General features: G+C 39.3%; 1 protein-coding gene across 1 annotated transcript in view; it reads right to left on the bottom strand.

Moving 5' to 3' along the window:
- The window catches only part of PIEZO2 (piezo type mechanosensitive ion channel component 2), a 290144-nt gene that overhangs the window by 123978 nt on the left and 144465 nt on the right, over positions 1-21701 (bottom strand). The window contains exon 5 of the mRNA XM_041477660.1: positions 9547-9709. Coding sequence (XP_041333594.1) covers positions 9547-9709 — 163 coding nt within the window. The remainder of the gene's footprint in view (positions 1-9546; positions 9710-21701) is intronic.

Here is a 21701-nt window from a genome sequence, read left to right as displayed (position 1 = left end):
CTCTTTTTTACTATGTGGATTAGTCTAAAGCTACAAACCCATGCTACATAGGCTACAGTTAGAAAAATACTTTTACTTCCATAATAAATTACCTATTATGCAATTACAGGATCCCTGTGGATGCTGATTAAATCAAATAAACTTCTCCATTCAAGGAGTATAGAGCATTTGTGAAGCCATAAACATGTGTTTCCATGACCCTTGCTCTGCAGAGCAGGGCCCCAGGACTTTTTATAAACAAACTAAATGCAGTTTAGGTTTTTTAGCAATCATGTGGAAGTCCCTGGAGAATTTATTGTACAACACTTTTTTAAACTGCCAAACTGAGATAGAGAACAGGCAGGGAAACAGTACAGCTCCTGTGGCAGCTATGGCAGCTGCTCTTGTGGCCAGGCCAGAATGTCCATTAGCTACATTGGGGGCTGCTTTTTCAACATCCAACTTTTAAATGTTTCATCTGGTACAGTATAAACACTACTGCACAGAGATATCCTCTAGTCCCAGAGATGTATTTACTAACAGGAAGCCTTAACTCTAACCTAAACCCCATTTTTGCTTCAGAGCACTCCTTGCTTTGTACCTACTTTTAATAGTATTGTGTCTGTAAACACAAATTTGATCATTTATTGACTTTTCAATTCTAGAGGGGACACAAATGAAACCCTTCAAAAATTGAAATACTGACAGCAAGAAAATTTAATTAGCCAGAATTATTACACCTAAGGGGATGCAAGTCTCACAACTCCCATCCTGCTGAATACATTGCATTAATTATTGGGACCTCTCAAGCATGCACTGCTAAGCTCACAAGAGTAAGTTCCTGTGGGGGTTCAGGTGCTTCTTCATTATACTTGGTTCATAAATGTTGTACAAATAGCCTCTTTTCAGTATTTTGAGACTCCCAGCCAGTACCAGGAAATAGAGAAGAGTTACACTTTTCTAGCTGTAGCATTCCAGATCTCAGCACAGACTTCTAACCCCTGCTCTGATATCCACACCAGATTCTCTCAAGAGAGTTGGATTGTCTTCATGCTGCCTCATAGTTTGGGTGCCCTGGGACTCACAAGCACACCATCGTGCTGACACTGCCACTGTAAAAGTGTGATTCTCTCAAGATATCACCACCTAGAACTGCTTCTTTACCTCTAAACAGAGATTTTTACTCCATACATGTGATAGAGTAACACAGATACGATTTGTCACATATCTAAGTCTGTTAAAACCATGAGGCCCAGGTTTCTGGACTTCCCATTTCAAAAAACTCCTGTAATGAAGAGTTTGGTTTAGGAATTATCTGAGGAAAGCTACTTGATTCAATTTTACCGGCAGAACAATAGAAGGAGACTCTCTCCTCTCACGCTTAGTTAAATTGCCTCTGTAGTCACTTAGTGACTGCAGTCAACCTATCATAACATGACTGAGTTCGTACTAATAAGTTTGCTCTAAAAACCCTCTTCCCCCCTTAAAAAAGATCTTCAGCCTTTATCTTCAAATATAAGATAGTTGCAGCAGTAGGAAGACTTAATTACTTACTTGCTTTTAGAAGCACCACACATGTAAGTGAATATAGAAAAAACAATCAAAATAACACAGTATTCCTTAGACAGACCCAGCTGTGAGCAAAAAAGCTGGAAAAGAAACTGAACTGCTACTTCTTTTACCATCAGAGGAACTGCAAGCCCTTAATGTGATATAAATGACTGTAGTTTCAACCTGTGGTCAATACTAAACCATGTTAACAGAATCATTTATTGAATTTTCAATTTTGCAAGAAAGCATAAAACTCCACTGTTCTGAAAGCATCAGCATGTGAGAAGCGGCCGTCCTTGCTTTTCCTGCCACAGAATGGATTCAAGCATTTCCACATAAACGATCCCCAACGTGTCACTAAACTTGATTCCTACACAGATGGGGCTGCTTAGCAAGAGTATCTTTAGGGTCATCCTGTGTGAGGTACATGGGATCTACAGAAAGGCAGAGGGGAGCACCAGCCTCCCCAAACAAGGCGGTGGGCATGGAGAGGAGGCTGCAGGCTGCAAGCTGGGATAGAAAATGGAAACTGTGACTTCAGGGGAAGGCCCTGCTAAATGAGTTGAGCTAATCAAGTGTGGGACTGCAGTGAACATTTTGGAAGGTATGACATTAATGAGATAGATTCATCTCAGAATTTAAAGAGTTTATTTTAATAACTTATGTTACTCAGCTGAATCACTGAAAAGAAAATAATAAATTAACTTTAAGTCATATAGATATTACTGAAAAATTTTATCACTGATACATCTTAAGTGTGCTAAAGCTTGGGTTAAAGGCCCACACAGAAAGACAGATGTAGATCAGGAATAACTTTCAGTGTGTTTGCAGTAATAAATGCCATACATACACCTCCACAGTAAAATCTCCTGTGGGAAAGAGTAACTCATTACAAAAAAGAAAAGGATCAGCTATTTACTGGAAGCACATAAGGACAGAAGCATTTAGCGAGTCAAAGGAAATTCAAAATAAATGAATAAAGACAAGCACTGTTCTGAATCAGGATAACAGGAAGGCAACTCATTAAATCCTGTATACAATAGATATTGTGCTGAGAGATCCAGAGATTATTTCACTTCCCAAAGTACCCATCGCATCTGAGCAAACACTGAGTGATTTCAGCGCACAACTCACTGGGCCAATATTGAAATACAGTTTCACATCTCGGCTTCAGAAGTTTGGCACAGAAGCCAAATGCAAAAGAGAGGAAAACTCACAGGCAGAGTTTAGTGGTTTGGCTTGAGACAGTTAAACACTTTTTAAATGGAAAGGAAAGAGGAAGAGTTGGGTTATGACTACAAGGCACAATGCAGTTAACTGAGATAGAGCAGGTATGCACTGCACCTATGTGGAGTAATTCCTGGCCCAAGAAATACACCTACTGTACCAGTATGCATCTTGCTAAGAAGGAGAATAAATACCCAACCATGGTGCTGTGGTTATTTGCAAACCAGAGTGACTTGGATATTTCTCCAGTACCATGCTGAAGAACCTCAGACTACTGGGATGAATAGGAGAATGTGATGTGTAATCCTCAAGAGGATCCAAAGTCACTTGTCTTCTCTCTTGCAGAACAACCTTTAAAGAAAGATGTTTTTTCTCCTAATCAGAGAAATTAATTCTAGAGAAGGAAACATTATATTGAAGCAAAAGAGCAGAAGAACTAAAAAGGTTATAAGGTAGCTATGAATACATGTGCAATATAAATCAGATGTTTTCTAACCACCAGAAAAGCAAAATTACAGAAGAGGATCATTTCTGAAACAATGGGATGAAGGAAAACTGCCCTGTTTTCAAGATGGTGCATTCTACCTTCCAGAGGGAGTTGTGTGATACAGCTGCCTGCAGTAACAGCAGACTGAATTCCGTGAGCCAAGAGATTCCTTCTCCTGCTGTGTTATTCATCACTTAGGCCGTCCAAAGGCAGTAGTATTCCAGGATTTTAATCTCTTGGTTAATAACTCTGTATCTCAAAATTTGGAAGGGAGAACTGTTAGTAAGCCCAGTGAAGAGCTGCCACAAGAAGAATTGCATCCTGTCGCGTTTCTGCCCAGAACAGGACAGGTGCACACCGAAGTTTCCTGCCCAGCAGGCTGACAGCCTTTGGTAACACAGTGCACTATGGAACATCATGTAGCTGCAGCCTGCTGTAGTATAATTACGTGTTTGTGTTAAGACTTATCCAAAGACATGTGCATCAAACCAAGGAGCTAATGTAACTTGTAAACTTTTGACCCTTGTTAAGACGAGATGCATTAGAATTGTTACTGAGGGAGGCAGCTGTGTAAGGTCTGGCAAACTTCACCACTACAAACATCACAAGCAAAGAGATAAGGGAGCCTCATCTACTCTTAAAACTGCAGAAAAAAAAAGTTTAAAATCCTGTTTATACCATGTTCAAAGCACACAAAGACCAAGTGGGTTTGACCAGTTCTCCAGAGGTCAGAATCAGAGAAACATTAATAACCAATTAGAAAGAGTAAGCTAGTGCTGTGCTTAATACAGGCAATACAAAAACAAAAACAAAAACAAAACAAAAAAAAAAAAAAAAAAATAGAGGCATCATTAGGAAGCTCAAAGAAGCCAAAACATTCCAACCCTCTCTAAGAAGTTCTTTTTCCATAATATTTCCCACAATAGCAATAATTTTCTATCTCAGAAGAGAAGCACATATTGAAAGAGGTGTTGCATATGGGAAGAAGACATTTAGAAAAACTGGGGCCAAAGCATCCCATGTCAATGACCACTAATCAAGTCAGGCAAACTTTTGATACTGCTAAAATCTAATTAAATTAAGACACAAACACAAAGCAATAAATCATCTAAGGAGAAATATATCTATCACAGGCTTCAAGAAAAATGGGCAGGTCCTGTAGACAGGGTCATGGGCACCACTGTAAACTGCTTAAGGCAGATTACATCTGAAGGCAAGAAAAATGCAACTGCAAAGACTGGGACATCAGACCTTTCACAGAGCTTTTCACTTCACTTATGTAGGACATTCAGGTAGGTGATATGTTGACAGAATTGCTCAAACCTAAAATCTCTGAACCTAATAATCAATGTCATAATATTATCATTTAAATCAACAGTAAGACCTAACGTGAAATGCTGAGGAACTGATAATCTCTGCATCTCAAAAGAATATTGCAAAACTATAGTTTATTTAAAAAAAAAGTAATTAAAATGACAAAATAAAATTTTTAAAAACCCCAGATATTGCTTAGCCTTTAAAGGTCAAATATAGAAGATGATAATAAATACATTTGATTTCCCTTACACCATCTCACTCTAATTTATTACATGTAATACAAGGGACCTTCCATAAAATTAAATTGTGTTAAACTCAAAATAAAATCAAAGAGCACTTACTAAATTGTGAAAGTCCTTGCTTCATGATACCACTGAAGCCCAGAAATTAATGAGGTTTTAAAAGAGTCTGGGTAATTATATGTTTAACAAGGATTATTCAGAGTAGCTATAATTATAAACAACTTTTTTTGGAAGGGATTTGAATCCACATGCTTTAGGACTAAAGTCATTCTCACACTAGGAGAGATCAGGATAAACTGTAATATTGCAGAAGGGTATTTCCTTATTTGCGGTTGTCCTTATCCAGCAGGGGCCAGCTACTTTCAGGATAAGGATACCGGTCTAAAAGTGTAATTCCTATGCTAGAATGTCCTTGGACAAGGTATTGGACATTCTCGGAGCCTGTCTGTTCTGTCCTGTATGGAATGTACTGCAGCTACACTTGGGGACCTGGAGCAAGTGAGAGCTCTCAATGCATGTAGAAGACAAACAGCCTGTCACTGTTTAGATGGACAAAGCTGGGGAACCAAGCATTTTTAGTGCTTCTGTGTGCCTAAGGACACAGGAGCCGAGAGAAAGATGAAGTAATAGACTTGAGGACACAAACCAAGTTTGTGGCCAAAGTGAGAATCATGATGGTCCTCCTGATTCCTGCCCAGTGTCTTGACTCCAGGCCAAACTCTCCTCACATTCTTCTCAAACTTTAGTTTATTTTTAAAAAAATCCTCTATTTCCTTTTTTTTTTTTTCTTTTTTTTTTTCTCTTTTGAAATCCCAAACAAATCTCTGACTGCTGCAGAAAAGAGGATGGGTGGTAGCTTTGGGATCAAGCTTGCCCCAGATTATGAGACAAAGTAAGGACCTAATGGTCCTATTTGCTTTCTAGAACATCATGCATGAGAAATGAACTTCAATGGGCAAGGCAGCAAGTGCTTTACGAGGAAGATGCATTGAAGATTACAACAGGTTTTTTTTTCAAGTAAGATCAACACCTCTGCTAAAGTTTAAGTTATGGAATTGCAGAAGGGTTTTCCTTTCTGTCACTGTCACTTAAAACATTAAGCAATTCATCCATAATCTCAAGAAAAGGCTACTTCCTTTCTAATACCTATCAGACTGTATATACTGTATTTGCATTTTGGCACATAAACCGCCATCTGCTCCAAATCAAAAATGTCGTGCTTTCAGCTGCAGCTGGGAGTTAACTGTTGTTTCTTATTTTCTTCCACCTTTCACACCTTGTGACTGGCATTGTGCTTTTCGGCATTTGCAGCCCGGGCCTGTCTCCAGCTGAATTCACCTGCTTTAAATTTTCTGGGCCCTAATAAAAAGGGCCTGCAGACACGTTTGCTCCAAGTGAGCAACCATTTAGGGGTGGTAATGAGTTGGCCTGCAGCCTGGTATCTGGCAGACCTTCCTACTCCATGACTCACTGTTAATTAAAACCACACTCTTTGCTTATTCCTGGGATAGCGTTACTTACAAATAACTGAGAGTCTCACTACCTTAGAGCCTCCTCCCTCAGTTCTGTTCTGTAGAATAAACTTTTCTGATGGAGATCTGTTTCCCTTTACACTGCATCATGTTGGATGCAGTGTAATGGAGAAAGACATCCATTTCTCAACAAATCCTTGTTGTTCTTTATTTGGATTCTGATACTTTTTCTTGTTTTGAATTGCATCTCAATCCAAAAGGAATCTGATCCATCATGGCTGGTTTCTCAAGGCTACTGCCACACCAAAATACAGCACACAAACTGCTGCTCAACTGGAGGCATTTTTACAACATGCCCATATATCAACTGAAATGTGATGGGCTCACACAGACCTTTGAAAAGGTTAATTACAGCAGTGTTAAACCAATTATTTAACAGGTTTACCTATACAGAAATGCTGGAAGGAGCAAATAGATTAACCTTTCTTTTTTAATTAAACCCACTTTGATAGTATTTCACTCTTCTACAAAGCAAAGAGGTCTGGGAATCATTCAATGTAAATAATTTAATGCAAGAAGGTAAAGCTGCAAGACACTGCTTTGGCTTGGAAGTACTTGATTTATAGAACCATCTGTGGTTGGGCATCTATCAGCCTCAAAAGTTACCTCTCTAAAGGTTCTGCTAAGGCTTTAAATCAGCTGACGCAATATTAAAATCTCCTACCACAAATTTCTGAGGGCTAGTGGCAGGAACTCTCAGCAGCAGCTCTTCAACTCTAGAATTACCTACAGGATTGGTTTAACAAACCCAGGACTATTTCCCTTGGAGGTACAATACCAAGCTCAGCATTTTTTCTGAAGTGTCTTTTTGTAGGACAGTTGTTGCTCAGTTTGTGTTTTCTAATTCAGTGGAGTTACAGCCTCAGTAACAAGCTGCACCAACGCAGAACTACAGGCATCAGTCAGCTCATGCAGAATTCAAAGAACTGGTCACTTACTAACTCTTCCCTTTTCCAACGTACTCTAGAATTCAAGAAAGAATTGAAAATTACGTGAAACCTACACAGTTTGGACTTATTTTACACTATGCTAACATTCTCCCAAATTCAGACACTCAGTGGCCTGATCTGCATATGCATTAGGTTCCTTTCAGTCAGTCCTGCCAAATACATATTCCTTGCAGATTCAGCTGCTTCTTCCTCCTCCTCCTAACTAGCAGAAATGATTCCAGGATGTTAAGTGCAGACACCTAGAAAGAGAAAACTGAAGTTTGGAAAAAAGTGTTGAATAGGTATTTGATTTTCCACTCTCCATTTCACTCAATCTTTAAAAAGCTAGTAGATTACCCTGATGCAAATTCACCATTTTGGTTGTGAAGGGCAGAATTCCTTAAAGTATTTGGGATCCCCTCACATAACAGAAAATATTATCCCTTTTTTAAAAAAATGCCTGTGATAGAGCTTTGGGTGTCACTAAATCTAAACACAGCTGCTGTGTTCACTAAATATTCTGCAATACATGCAGTTTACAGAACATAAATAATATTCACTGGGTTTTGATGTGAAGAAGAAAAACATATTTACACATATTTCTCTGCAGTCAGAGTTTTCTTCTCTCCCTCCTTCTTCCCTTATGGAATACTCTTGCCTTGGCATTGAGGTAGCCAGTCCAGGACCAGCCCGATATAAAGCTACACTCTGTGCCATGCAATTAGCGTTTGTTAGCCCAGTTCTTCCCTTGCACTGGAGGGAAATGGCTATTGAACCCAGCCTGGAAGCCAGCACCCATCCTTCCCAGGACACTGAGCTCCCTTTGACGCAGACCCCAGGCTCAGGCTCACCTCTGAACCAAAGAAAACGTGAATATCTAAACATTACCCTCTGGTTTCAGAGGAACCAAACTATGCCCATCTTTCTTCCGAGTTTCTGCCATCAGATTACTCCTGTTTTGTGCTTGTGAATACTTTCTCGTCAGAAGATCAAGAGCACCAAAGAAGTCTGTTGGAGCTCACTTTGGTAAAATAAAATTCATTTAAGAGGAGAGCTGAACACAAACCATGCTAATAAGCCACACTTCTTTCATTTTCCAGGCATAGCCCAGGGTTCTAGCCTGCTGCAAAATCCATTTTGCACAGCTTCAACGATAAAGTAGATTTAAAGCTGATAAAACCATGTTCCAGGAGACACAAAGCTTTGCATACGCACATCAAACCAAACCCTCCATATCCTCCAATGTGAAGTTAAAAAGCTGCAACCTTCAGGCAATCCTCAGCTGCCAGGAGAGCCCATAAGAGTTCCAACTGCAACTGAGTATAAAGCACAGTCTTGATATTGATCTCTCATGTGCTAGAAACTTGACCAGCTTCTGGCACTGCCACAATCCAGACAACCTGGCAACATGCAGAGAGGCCTCTTTTACTCTATATAGTGGCACCAAAATGGGCAACTGATCCCCCTAAATATTTCACTCACTTCAAGGTTCAATTTCTATTTGAAATGAGCAAGTTGAAATTGTCTCCCCTAAAAATGGTGTTTTGAGAGTAAAGAAAAAACATTCCACTCATATGTAAAAGAAGACAGAAAATGAGCCCCAAGCCATGCTAGACAGTCTGATAAAAAACATGTTAAGATTAGTAGAAGGAATTTCTCTGCACCCTGGCCCGAATTCCCACTGTGGCTTTTTATATTACAAAATTGTTTTCCTCTTTCCGTGGATTTTTTGGTATCTCTGCTACTCTTCTCCCCACTAGTAAAAGACACAGAAAACACATCAACACTTCCAGCTAAGCCAAATCATTCTCAATCTCACTCAGCATGACCAAAGTTTTAGATAACTCCTTCCATGAGCTCAATACACAGTCTCTCTTCCATTCTTTAAGAGTAATTTTTGATAATCACTCAGATACTGCTGTTATACTTGGATAAGAAATTTGGAAATAGGAATGCTATCCAAGAAACTGAGTACTGTATGTAGCAGAACAACCTCGTCCAATTAAACCAGCAGCTCTGGTAAAGAACAACTTGTGATGGACTGTCATGATTGTTTCTTAACTCAACATTATTTTAAAAATCCTGTAGCATATCTATCACTTTTCATATTCTGCTTTGTTTTTTCAACATAATGACTTTAGATTTTCCACTTTAAAACCAATAATTTCATTTCCTGAAAGAAAGTTTACTACTCAACATAGCCAGTGCTCATGAAACATTTCAGAACACAGGAATGTCAAAGATCACTAAAAGCCATACAGATAGAAAAGTGTATTTGATACCATCTCCTCATTTTCAAACTGCATGTTGCACTGTGCTGCATCCTCGGTTATCGGCTTCTGAAACACGTTGCGGCAGATGAGCCATATTGTCAGACTAGCAATGAACATCCCAATGTCTGGTACAAATAGTCTGATCACGTTCCCAGCATCTGCTCCTTTCACACTGCATGGGATGAAAAAAACAACAAAAAACAAAGAAACATTTGTTACTTCTAATGGCATTTTCAACTGGAACAGAAAGTAAGCTCAAGGCAAGGAAAGAACCTCAAACCATCAGTAATAAGAAATCTTTGCAATATGGGAAATATGAAAATGGTCGAGGAACTCTAGACAGACAGATATTTTTGCTCTCCAGAAGTACAGAATAAATGATTATTTGCTGTGAGCTTGCACATACATATTTTAGTGATACTTAGCATTTTGATTAACCCAATTCTGAATTAATTTTTTGAGAGCAATATAGGAATAACCTCCAAATTCAACATGAAAGATTTCAGCTGAGTACCTAGAAAATCCATCTGTATGAAGCACGATCCTTTTACCAGCATTCCTTGCAAAGACAACAACATCCAGGTTCACCAAGGATGTCCACCCTTAAGTTAGTCCCAACCCTTCTTCCTGGCACCCCGCAGAATAACCAGAAAGTCTTTAATATTTTAACATGTTTTATTATGTTTACTGTTAATACATTTTATTCAACAGACTACCTGAATACATTTTGGGGTATTTAATTACAAATATTTAAATGCTAATTAAAGTGTTCAATCCCTGCCAAGGAAGCCTTTCTTCTGCTCTAAAAGGTCTGTAAAGCATGATGATTTTTATGTAGGAAAAAAACTGCACTGTTTCATTGTGCAGATTTAAATGCTTATACTAGGAAATACCACTTTCTGGATTTGGATGTGGTGTCTGAATTTGGTTCATTGTTAAAAAGGAGAGCCTGGATTTAGGATTAGTGGCACAACAAACTTTTTATTAAGCTGCTGAATGCACACATTAAACTCTCAGCTATTAATGAAAGGATATAATCATAATTAATTGAAAGTGTGAAGTTAAGGCATTTTAAATATGGAGTTCCAATTTTGTTTTTTATAGGGCTTTATGTCTATAATCAGTTCTGAGGACAGGTGAGGCATCTGTGTATTTCCTTGGGCATAGATGAGTGCACAAGGTCTTCACAGCCTGAACTGGCAGAAAACCAAACAGGTTGTTTTATAGATGCAAAGAAAGAGGTCAGCTCTGGTCTTTCTTCATCACAGCTTTGAAGCCTAAAATAAACTTTGTGAAGGAGTTACCTGCAACTGCTGTGATTAAATGCAGGCCTGGACTATCAAAAAAGTCTTTAATGTGATTACAATACTACCACTGTCGAGAACCGTGTGGGTCTGCTCATACGGCCACGATCAAATCCAGCATTTCCATCACTGCTACCCTGCTGACCCAGCTTTTCCACTGATGTGTATCTTGCAAAATAACATATGCTCAAAGTGGGAATAAGGTCAGTGATCAGAAAGCTGGCTTTAAAGTTTGTTTCAACATCTTAACCCTGAATGGTCTCGCACTGTATGGCAGTTAAGTAGCTTGAAAATATTTCGCTAATAGCTTTCAGTTGTCCTGAAACAGAGAACAAAAATAAGTAATTGAAAGGCTTGCAAAAGAGTTAGATGGCAAAGTCCTTGCTGGACTGCTTGCTTGTTTCTTGTGCCACTGGTACCAGCACAGCATGCTGTAGAGTCAACTGGCCTATGTGAGCACGGCCACTCTTGTTAACATTCCAGAAAATCTAGGCTTGACATGAGCCCCCCACTCTTTTTGCAGGACAGTGGCTCTTAACGTCACTGAAGATGAGCCCAGGCTGCACCTTGGCAGAAAGAGGTAAAAAGTACATGTTTAATGAATCTTTTTCCCAAAAACACAGGTGTACACAGGTTTCATAATAATGTTAATGAACTTTTTTCAATAATCCTGATCATTGTGATGCCTAAAGAGGCTGACCTGGAACAGAGGCCAGACAGAGTTAAAGCAGGTATTTATTAAAAGGCCTTCAAAGGATACACCTTGGGCAGCCCAAGAGCCTGGCTGTGGCTCTGCCCAAGACAGACCCAAGATGGACCCAAGATGGATGCAAGGTGGATGACCAGTCACTAATTTAGACACTTTTATACGTCTTGGTCCATTTACATATTGGGGTCAATTGTCCAATTACAGCTTCAGGTTATGAAGTCCCATCCTCCTAGATTGCTTTCCTCAATTCGCTGTTGTTTATACTTCTTGAGCCTAAAGCTGCAGTGGTGTCCTTAGTTTTGTCTAACTACCCTGTGAAGAGAACTTGCTAACACTTTATATGAAGTTCAGAGTCACACACTCAGGCAGTACAGAATCTAAAATATATGAAAGCTGAAATTTAAGGCATCACTTCTGTAAGTGATTTTTTTTCTTTACACGGATCTGGTTTCTTAATTGAAAATCAAAAATTAATTTTGCATCACTTCTAAAGTCCTTCAGATTCAACCACTCACATGTGTACAAATTAAAAAGTGGCAGCTTTCAAGTGCCAGCACTTCTTAGTTGCACCAGGCTCTCCTTCCTCACATTGTACTCCCGTGGAGCCATGCTGAGTATTCCTTTGCATATCCCACTCCCCAGACCAAGAGGAGACCCCTGCAGGAGCCCTGCCTTGGTGTAGCTCACATTTCTTTCCAAACCAAGTGCTTCTGATCTTTCAAAATAAATCATTTAGTGTGTTGTTGTGAGAGATGTAACGTACAGCTCAGGCTAGAAACAGAGAGTCTGAACAGTGATACCTAACCACAGAGTGGGGAAAAATTCTCCACATGAATAGTTTATTCAGCAAAACCAGTTGCAAATGTATGCTGTCCCCACTTCCCCATGAAAAGGAAAACAAATTTACCTCGGTGTGATAATTAAAAAGGAAACAAAAGATCACTTGAAAGTAGAGACATGTATATTCTCCTGTAAAGCAGAATAATAAACTGCTTCATTCAACCCCAAGTAATTTGCTCCCCAGTTTTTCACAGCAAAAGCTAAAACAAAAATCAGTTATTCCCACTTGTTATCTCTGGCAATACAAAAAAGAATGGCAAATACTGCCATCATTCCACAAACATTTCTCACTTTATTTGCGCATTCACACATGGTCATATTTTGCATTTGATAACAGTCTATACATTGTGCTCTTTCCCCCAAAAGAGGCTTTCCAACTTCGAAGCTAAACAGGAGAACAGGAAACCTATTCAGATCTCCTACAACAACAGCTTTTTTTTTTAATCCCTGCAAGAATCTCATGGTGTTCAATGAATTGGTCATAGCCTTTGATCTACAGCTGGTAAAGCATAATTTATTCACTTAAACAAAATAATTTACCTACAGGGCAGCTTTAGTTGTAATAGATACCAGTGACTGAAGCTTATAACTCAGCCAGAAGCATATTCTGCAGTGCCATTACAGTAAATGGCAGCTTTAGTTTTTCCTTCTTTCTAACAGGCTGCAGAAGAAAACAGCATGGATGCACAGACACACACAATGGATTAGGGGTTTGAAATGGTTTATTACTTTCCCTTGACCAAAGAAATCAAATTGCACACAATTTTTTAGAGAAGGGACTACTACAGTTAGGGTTGCAAGAGTTCCTCTGTAACAAAAATAACTTTTGTAGGACAAAAGGAACTTCATTGACTTTTCTGTCAATATGTGAAACTGTTTTATCCTATCAACAGACTCCTAATACGGCAGTTTCCTCATCAGATGTGTTCCCCTGCCAATTTCAGCTGAATACTTTAAATTTACTACTTTACAAAGGGTTCATCTGTATTTTCTGTGCATATACAGGATTTTCCTAGGACAGTGTGAACCTGGTCTATTCCTGCATTTCTCTGCTGTTCAAGAAACTGAGCAAAATTTCCTACTATATCTGCATTGAGAGTAGAGGTAGCTGGGGATACACATGTTAAAACCGTTGTCTTACTTCATGTACGCCTACTGGTAGTCAAACAAATGCAGTAATAATGAAATATTACATTCTTGTTTGGAGCTGTAGAAATCAGCATTTCTGTTTTCTTAAAATAAAATTGTCACTTTTTGCCTTTCTACAATAACTGTTACTCACAAATTAAAATCACTCATCTCCTACTGAATGTACAAAGCTTTGGTGAACAGTGAAGTGTTAATACTGCCAAACCTGGCCTGATTTCATTACTTTAGAATGGCAGACACTCTGACTTCCTATTTATTTCAGATTTACAGAATAAAACCAGAAAGGCAGCAGAACTATTAGAATTAGAACAGCAATGTTTTCAATTCATAAAAAGAAAAATATATAGTAACACACATGTGAGACACCATGCAAAATGTATAAAATAGTCCACATATAAAATGAACACCAACAGTCTCCAACTTTAAATATTTACTATTTTGTTACAAATAAACAAAAATGGGAAAGAACAACCAGCCCTTCTTAAAAAGAACTAAAATTAATTCAGCAATGTATCACAATGTTAAGCTTATGTTAGACAATAAATAAGATAATGCTTCCAGATTAAGGAAATGTAAAAAGCTTGATTTTATATTGGATACTGAATAAACAAAGTATTTTAAAGGTTATTGTTTATTGCAGTTTTAAAAAGTTATCAGAAATCTTACTATGCATACTGCATCTTTCCATACATGCATGCATCTTTCCTCTTGTCCCCTCAGGGGTTTTCTATAGCATCTCTTTATTTTTTAATTAATTTAATAAAACAAAAGAGGTAATACTGTATTAATAGTTAGCAAGTGATAAACTAAGGAAGAGATGCACAGATACTAATAATTTCCATTCATCTGCTTGCTGACTGCGAAACATCTGATAGTTCTAATTGGATCTAATATTTCAGGGTAATTAATGCACAGCTGTAGATGCTTACAGCTGAATCCCCTTGGGCTTCCTCTGCAACTGTAATCATTAAGTTTGCAAGTAAAACAGACCCAAGAATCATAAGCATGGACCCCTGGAAACATGGACTGGCAGTACTTCAGGGGTGCTACGCAGTACTGTGAATGATTCATTTGTTCATCACTGGTATCATCTCTGATCCAAAAATAGTGGAAACTGCAAGGGTACCAAAGACTACTAACCAGATGGCCTTAGAGATGTGCCTGCTGATCCTTGCTGTTGGAAGAGGGTGTTGGGAATGGTTGCAGCTAGAAGCTAGATAAGAGGCTGCTTATCCTCTCTCAGTTTGAAATAAGGATGAATTGTTTGATCCCATACTTACTCTCCTGCAAAACTCCCACTTTACTCTAAGTCTGATGATTGCAGACCCTGTCTGAGCCACAACCAGCACTTCAGTGAACATAGGATGCTCACAGTTGATACTCATACTTGTCCATACTTGTCCCTGCTGGCTCAAAAACAAGTTTTCTATGATGTTGGTTCACATGGCAACCTTGCCACCACATTCAGGGCAAACCTGTGCTGTGGGTAAAGTTTACAAGCTGCTGAGCACTGCCTTAGACCTCTCCTTGCTCATCAACAAATTGAAAATAAAATATATCACAAAAACAAAATACAAACTCTGAAATATTAACATTCCCAGCGCTGTGCATGTGCAGTGTTCTCTCTCCTGCACAACCCTAATATGATGGTCCTTTCAGCTCATACAGAGCGTGGCATGTGTTTTACCCAAAATACCTGAAGTTGCATTTTCAGAGAATATTGGTCTTGCAAAGTAAATGTGTGGGAGGAAGAGGGAAGCAAAAATGCATAGAAACTACTTATAAAAATATTTAGCATGCACTGACCTACCCAACATACAAGTTCAAAGGGCTCCTGAAGTATTTGCAAAATCTAAATCACTGCTTACAAACTATGTCTGCACGGATTCAAAACCCAAAAGTACACTTTGCTTTTTCAGGAAAGATACCTTGCAATGAAGAACACACTCTGTATTGCAAAAGTGCTTAACCACATATTAACCAAACATTTGTTTTCCAAACATCGTATGCAGAGAGAGCGAGCAGCTATTTGAAACTTAAGGTACATTGCCAAGATTTTGGTGCCTCGTTGCTTGCATAAAACATTCAACATTAAGAAATTATGGATATGTGCAACAAGTAAAGCATTGGTTTGTGGCAATTCTTCTCTTTCTAAAGCACCTATTGTTTCTTTTTTTTAATTGATCTTCTAATAAAGGGCAAGCTCCAGCTTGCTCAGGGCAGCACACAGAAGATTTAAACTTGAGCAGGGATCTTCAGCTATCACGCAAAGCACTCAGCTGCACTGCTGCCAGACTCGTGACAGCACAACACTCAGCTCGCTTTGCCCATGTCCCACAGCTCCAAATGTGCTGCACAGCCAAGAGGAAGGGAATGAAATCCCCTCCACACCCATGGCGCTGTGCGTGCCAGCCCCACAGCACAGCGGTGGAAATGACAAGTCCAGCCGCTACACAAATTATTTTGGGTCAAAATGGGAATGTGATCCTAGATGGAGGCAGAGCCAAAGTGAGCAGAAGAGACTTGAGGACACCTCAGCTATAAGTGAATTTTGGTCTTAACTCTTCAAAGAAACTCTCTGTGTCCACTTTGAACACTTCTCACAGAGACTTCTTACTTATGTACTCATTGTGTAAGGATTTAGCTTAAGCACTAATTCAGTATTCATTGATCTCTGCAAAACATTCCCAGTTAAATGTGTCCATAATGCTCATAAATATTTGGTAACTGGCAGCAAAGTGTTTGCATAAAGGCGTACAGATATCCATATGTTCCACAATAGTCCTGACTAAAAGAAAGTGCTGACAATCTGAAGCAGCCTGACATTCTGTGATTATTTCAAAACATATTTTCTCCCTCTCTCCACAGTTTTCATACTCTAGTTGGTGCATGAACAGATCATCACTTCAAACTACTTTTCATTTCATTCTGTTGCCAGCATATATCATACTCACAGAAAGTAAAAGACACATCTAGATTTTCCAGTCAGCTGCAGATGAGGAGGGAATAGTATTTCCCTCAATTACAGCAACCAGCATTGTAAATTACTGCCATTTTACAAAGCCAAATTATCTCCAATACAGAGAAAAAGCACACAACTACCAGTGGTTCAATCTGGAGTGCCCACTGCACTTTAGTGTTTGCATAGGAGACCCTTCTGTCCCACAAGACCCATTCCTAATTTAAAACCAACCAAGTGACTGTTTGCTGGGATGGGACCATTCACCCTCAATTTTTCCATATGAAACAGCTCCCAGTCTACCCTGCCTGCTCTGGACATGCCCATCATTTTCTTCACAGCATCAAGCATGACAGGACAGAAAGCAACATCAAACCTTTCTCATCACCACCTGCCTGAAAACCCCAGTGGTTTAGAGGCAAGAGCACATGGACATTGCTGGAAGCAGGCTCCAGCCATCAGAGGCATGTGTACAGTATCCCTCCTCACTCCTCTGCTGACTTCCATTAAAACTGTCCAAATAAAACATCCTGATTCATCCCACTTGTGTACTTTGTTAATTTCTACAGTGTCAATCAAAAGAGAAGTGGACTAGAAATCAGTGGCAAACTGAATCTCTCAATGCCGTTAGATGTTCCTACTAATTTTTCTGTAAATGGAGCCTATAACACAATCTCTGGGTGGCAAACACCCCACCATCCATGTGGGAGGGGAGAGGACTAGTCCCCTGCACTGCTTGATGCCATCCGCTCAATGGCTGGACGTGTGACCACCAAAGACCTCTCTCAGGTGCAGGAGGCAACTGTGGAAGTGTTTTGCCAGTGTGAGAGGTTCTCACCTTAACTTAGCATTGGACAAACCAGGATTGCTCAGACCCAAAGTGGGCAAAAAGGAGCTGAAGTGAAGGGCTCCAGGCTGGCTGGGTGCCAGGTGTGAGCACACTGCAGCAGGCTGGTCAGACGTGGCACATGATATGTTCCTTCTCCACCAGCCACAGGCTCCTTTCTGTTTTGCATGCCAGTCACTATTTGGAGATCTCACATGATTACTCATGAACAAAACCCAACAAAAACAAAATAAAGCACAAAGGAAACTGTTAAACATGCATCCTAGAGAGTTTTTTGGATGCTGATTGCAATGCTGATTGCTCTCCAGATTAAAACAAAGACTGGCTCACATTGTGCTGCTGGTGGGTTTACCACTGTACTGCTCCCAGCTACCACTGTACTGCAGGAGGCTGGGCTGTGCCAAGAAAAACACTGACAACAGTCTCACAACTCAAGTGCTCAAACAGCACAGGCCATAAAATATCTTCTATCAGATGTTCCTTTTCTTTGAATCCCTAGGTTAAATGGCATGAGAAAAGTTAGCTGAAATTCATTTAGCTGAAAAGAAAATAAGCATAAGGGGTGGTAGGAAACAAGCAACCTGAAAACTGAACACAAACAATCGGATAAATAAGATTCATCCTGAATGGAGACAACTTCTAAGAGGACCTTATGCCAGTGCTGAGGCAGCCCAGACCATCAGATCAACATGACAAAATGACAGGTTTCAGAGGCACAAGGATTCTACATGGAAATTGTCCAAGCACAGAGGTATTTTCTCCTCCCTTGCAGTTAGCAATGAGGACATATCTGAGGTACCAAATGTAACAGTAATGATGAAACCTCAATTAAAGACTGCTCTGTCATCCTTTCCTTCCATTACATGACACTTCAGCATCTCTTAGTCTGTAGTGACATGAGGTTACTCTTCTCTTTGCAAAGCACCTAGACTACTGTAGCATGCTGTAAGAAATAGCAGAGTAATAATCACACATTTTTCAGCTTTTGCTTCCAATGTAGTAAAAATTAATAATTTTCTTGTTAAGTTATTAAAAAGAATCCTTCAGGCTTTATTTCCCTTTAATCTCATTGGGTTGCTGACTGCACATATGCTGTAGTTGTTAGCAGAAAGTAAATTTACATATTTGATTTACATCCCTGAGACTCATGATCTCTTATTTGTCTCTCTAGTTTTATCTAAGGCTCACCTGGACACCTTATTAAACCCTTTTGTTTGTTTAACCACTAGTGTCACATAAAAAAGATTATAAGCTGCCATCATGTGATTTGGGAATTCTTCTGTCATAAATGTGCAGTCAATATAACACCCCTGTGGCAGAGGCTGGCAGAGAAGTATCAGAATAAAAACAGACATACTGTGCACTGCCAACATTTGCTAGATTGATTGACCTCCTTCCACAGTTCTCTCTCTCGAAAATCTAAGTCTCCAAGTAAAACAGAAAATCATAGAACAGCTCAGGTGGAGGGGTCTTACAGTGATCTTCTCATCCGTCTTCCTGACCACCTTAGGTCTGAACAAAAGTTAAAGCATCTTATTAAATGAATTGTCCTGATGCCTCTGACTGGCTGACAAGGCCACAGTCCTCAGACGCTCCTCACAGGACATGCCTTCCAGCCCTTCCACCAGCTTTGTTGCCCTCTTCCAGAAAATGACTTTAGCATCCTTCTTAAATTGTGGGGCCGACAACTGCAGATAGTGCTCAAGGTGAGGCTGCACTGACACTGCATACAGGGGGAAACACTGAGTGCACCACAGTGTCTTACTTTTTTTCTGAGGCCACTAATTTTAATTATTGCCATCTTCCTGCCGTAGACTAGAATGAGCTCTACCTTAAAATAATCCATTTACTTATTTGGTTTCAGACCTCTGGCTGATCACGCTAACAAGAAGAATCATCCTCTTTCTGCTCAAAGAAACTGAAAGGGCCATCAATATTCCGAAAACATGCACAAAAATGAAGCTGCTAAGTTAGAGCCTATACATTTCCCAATGACTGAGGAATGGGAATGGCATAAAAAAGACTCCCTGACCCATTCTTCTGCAGATGACCAACATTACCAAAGGAAGTCTTAGAGCAGAGACGGGACTGAGGGAACATCTACAGTTGAAGGCCTGGTCTATGTGCATGAATTTGCAAAGGAAGTAGCAGCACTTGTGTTATTTCTGATTCAGCAATTGCTCTCCAGAGGTTCCCTCCAAGCACCTTCACCTGGAATTCAGCCTTGAACAAAGCTGTTACAACACGTTAAAAAGTCATAATGATATTGTGATTGACAAAGTTGTGTCTTGACTCATGTGGATTCCTACAGCAATTTCCAAAAAAAACCAAGGCATAACAGCAATAACAAAATAAGATTGACTAAAAGGATGTTTGGGAGACTTCATTAAAAATTAATAGAGATTTTTGTGTTTCAAAGTTTTACCATCTCAGACATAAAGAGAAGGATAAAGTTCTTTGCTCACTCATTTTGTTATGGAAAGAGAGAGCCAGATGATCAGCTGATACCAATTATAAATTACTGGTCAAGATTACTGAAGGAAATGAAATATGGGGGCTGACTGATCCAATTTCTAGCAGCACTGAACTGGAGCAGATGTGAGCATCAAGCCCTCCAACGCTTTCCTCCCACATGTCTTTTTCTCCTCTGAATGGTAGCCCATGAAGGGAAAACTTGGCTTCTCAGTAAATTCCCATAATTCATCTAGGTTCCACAATAAAAGCATATATTCCTTTGTGTTCTGACAGTGTGCAGAGACCACAAAAGTCCCCAGTGAACTCAGGGTGTTCACCTCCATTCCACTTTTCTTATCATATGCATATGGAAATGAATATTTACTAGCTGCTTGGAAGAGTCAGTACAGAACATTTATTCATGTCAAAAAAATGGGAAAAACCCTATCCTGTGGAGCTGTCTTCCAGGGCTAGATTAATTTTTCAACACAAATGTTATTTTCTGAAAGAAAGAAAGAAACCTCACTAATTTCCTCTATTTTTTTCTGATTAACTATTCACCACTTTACACTGCTATTTCACATTAGCTCACCATTTGCCCAGAATACTTATCTTCTTGTGTAACACAAAGTCTGCTAGAATTTTCTGTTCACTCAGCTACTTTCTTTGGACACATAGAAAAGCCATTCATATACTTGATTCTATTTCTCCAAGTTTTCTAGTCACTCTGAATATCTCCAGAGCTCTCAAAAAGGAGCATTTGGCCACTCTTGAAATACATTTTAAGACTTGTGCACAGTGGGGTTGCTGTAACTAGTCTATCATGATGAGTGTCATTTAATGCACTAATAGGTATTTAGTGCAGCTAAATAGGTATTTTACTTTAAAAAATCAGATTTTTACTTTAAAAACTCCACTCTGTTAGCCAAAAGAAAATTATGAAATGAATGTGCAAAACCAGTGTGACAGAACCCACAAATGTATTCTTTCACCTTTTCATTACATCAGGCTTTATCATTATATCTTTGTATGACATTTTATCCTCGTTTTTTCCATTTGCATGCTTTATCCTCTTCACTGATGAGTTTATAATTTAAAAGTTACAGCTGATTTGATTGCTCATTCACAACTGCATCTGCTGCAGCAATTTATCTTTTGGTTGTGCAATCACTTGCCAATGTCATCACATAGCAGTGGGATGCAGTCGGATGGCAAACACACACATACACTAAAGCTACAGGAAGACTGTAAATAAATAAAAAGTAACCGAAGTAGTTTTTTACATGCTGAATCAAAAAGAAAGAAATGTTATGACACTTCAGTGACAGTGGGAGGGAAAGGAAAGAGTTATGCCAGATGCAGAAGATGACAGATATGCTGCTGTTTGCAGAGCAATGTGGAACAAATATAAAATCTGCACTGCTGTTCCTACCCTGGAAGCTTGGCTGTCTGCATGGTACAGGATCAGATCTCTGACAGTCTCTTGATCCACTCTCACAGTGCAGAAATCAGGCTGGCATGCTGGAGAAAAGGTAGCTTAAAGCCATTCACCTTCTAGACTGAGATGGAGTTACACTACGAGTGTTGCAGAAGAGTCCTTCAAAGCTCAAATATCACTTTGATAGTTTCAAAAGCTTTACTGGGGATGCAAAATTTTCCTAAATGTTCACCTTCTGTAGCCATGTGACCACGACAGTCACCAACACTTCCTTACAAAGATACACACATTCATTTACAGCCCTTACAGCTATGAGGAGAAGCTGTGAAATGTGAAGCAACTTCACTCTTAAATGTTACAAGTCAGGAGATAAATAATTATCTTAAATCATTCCACTTTGAAGGTATTCATGATTATTTTTGGCATCCAAACTTTACTTGTTTTTTACTTCAAGTTAAAAAACA

The sequence above is a fragment of the Pyrgilauda ruficollis genome, unplaced genomic scaffold (genome assembly GCF_017590135.1).
Source record: "Pyrgilauda ruficollis isolate IOZ18807 unplaced genomic scaffold, ASM1759013v1 scaffold41, whole genome shotgun sequence".
NCBI lineage: Eukaryota > Metazoa > Chordata > Aves > Passeriformes > Passeridae > Pyrgilauda > Pyrgilauda ruficollis.
Note: the sequence above shows the minus strand (reverse complement) of the source record. Positions and strands in the feature narration are given on the sequence as shown.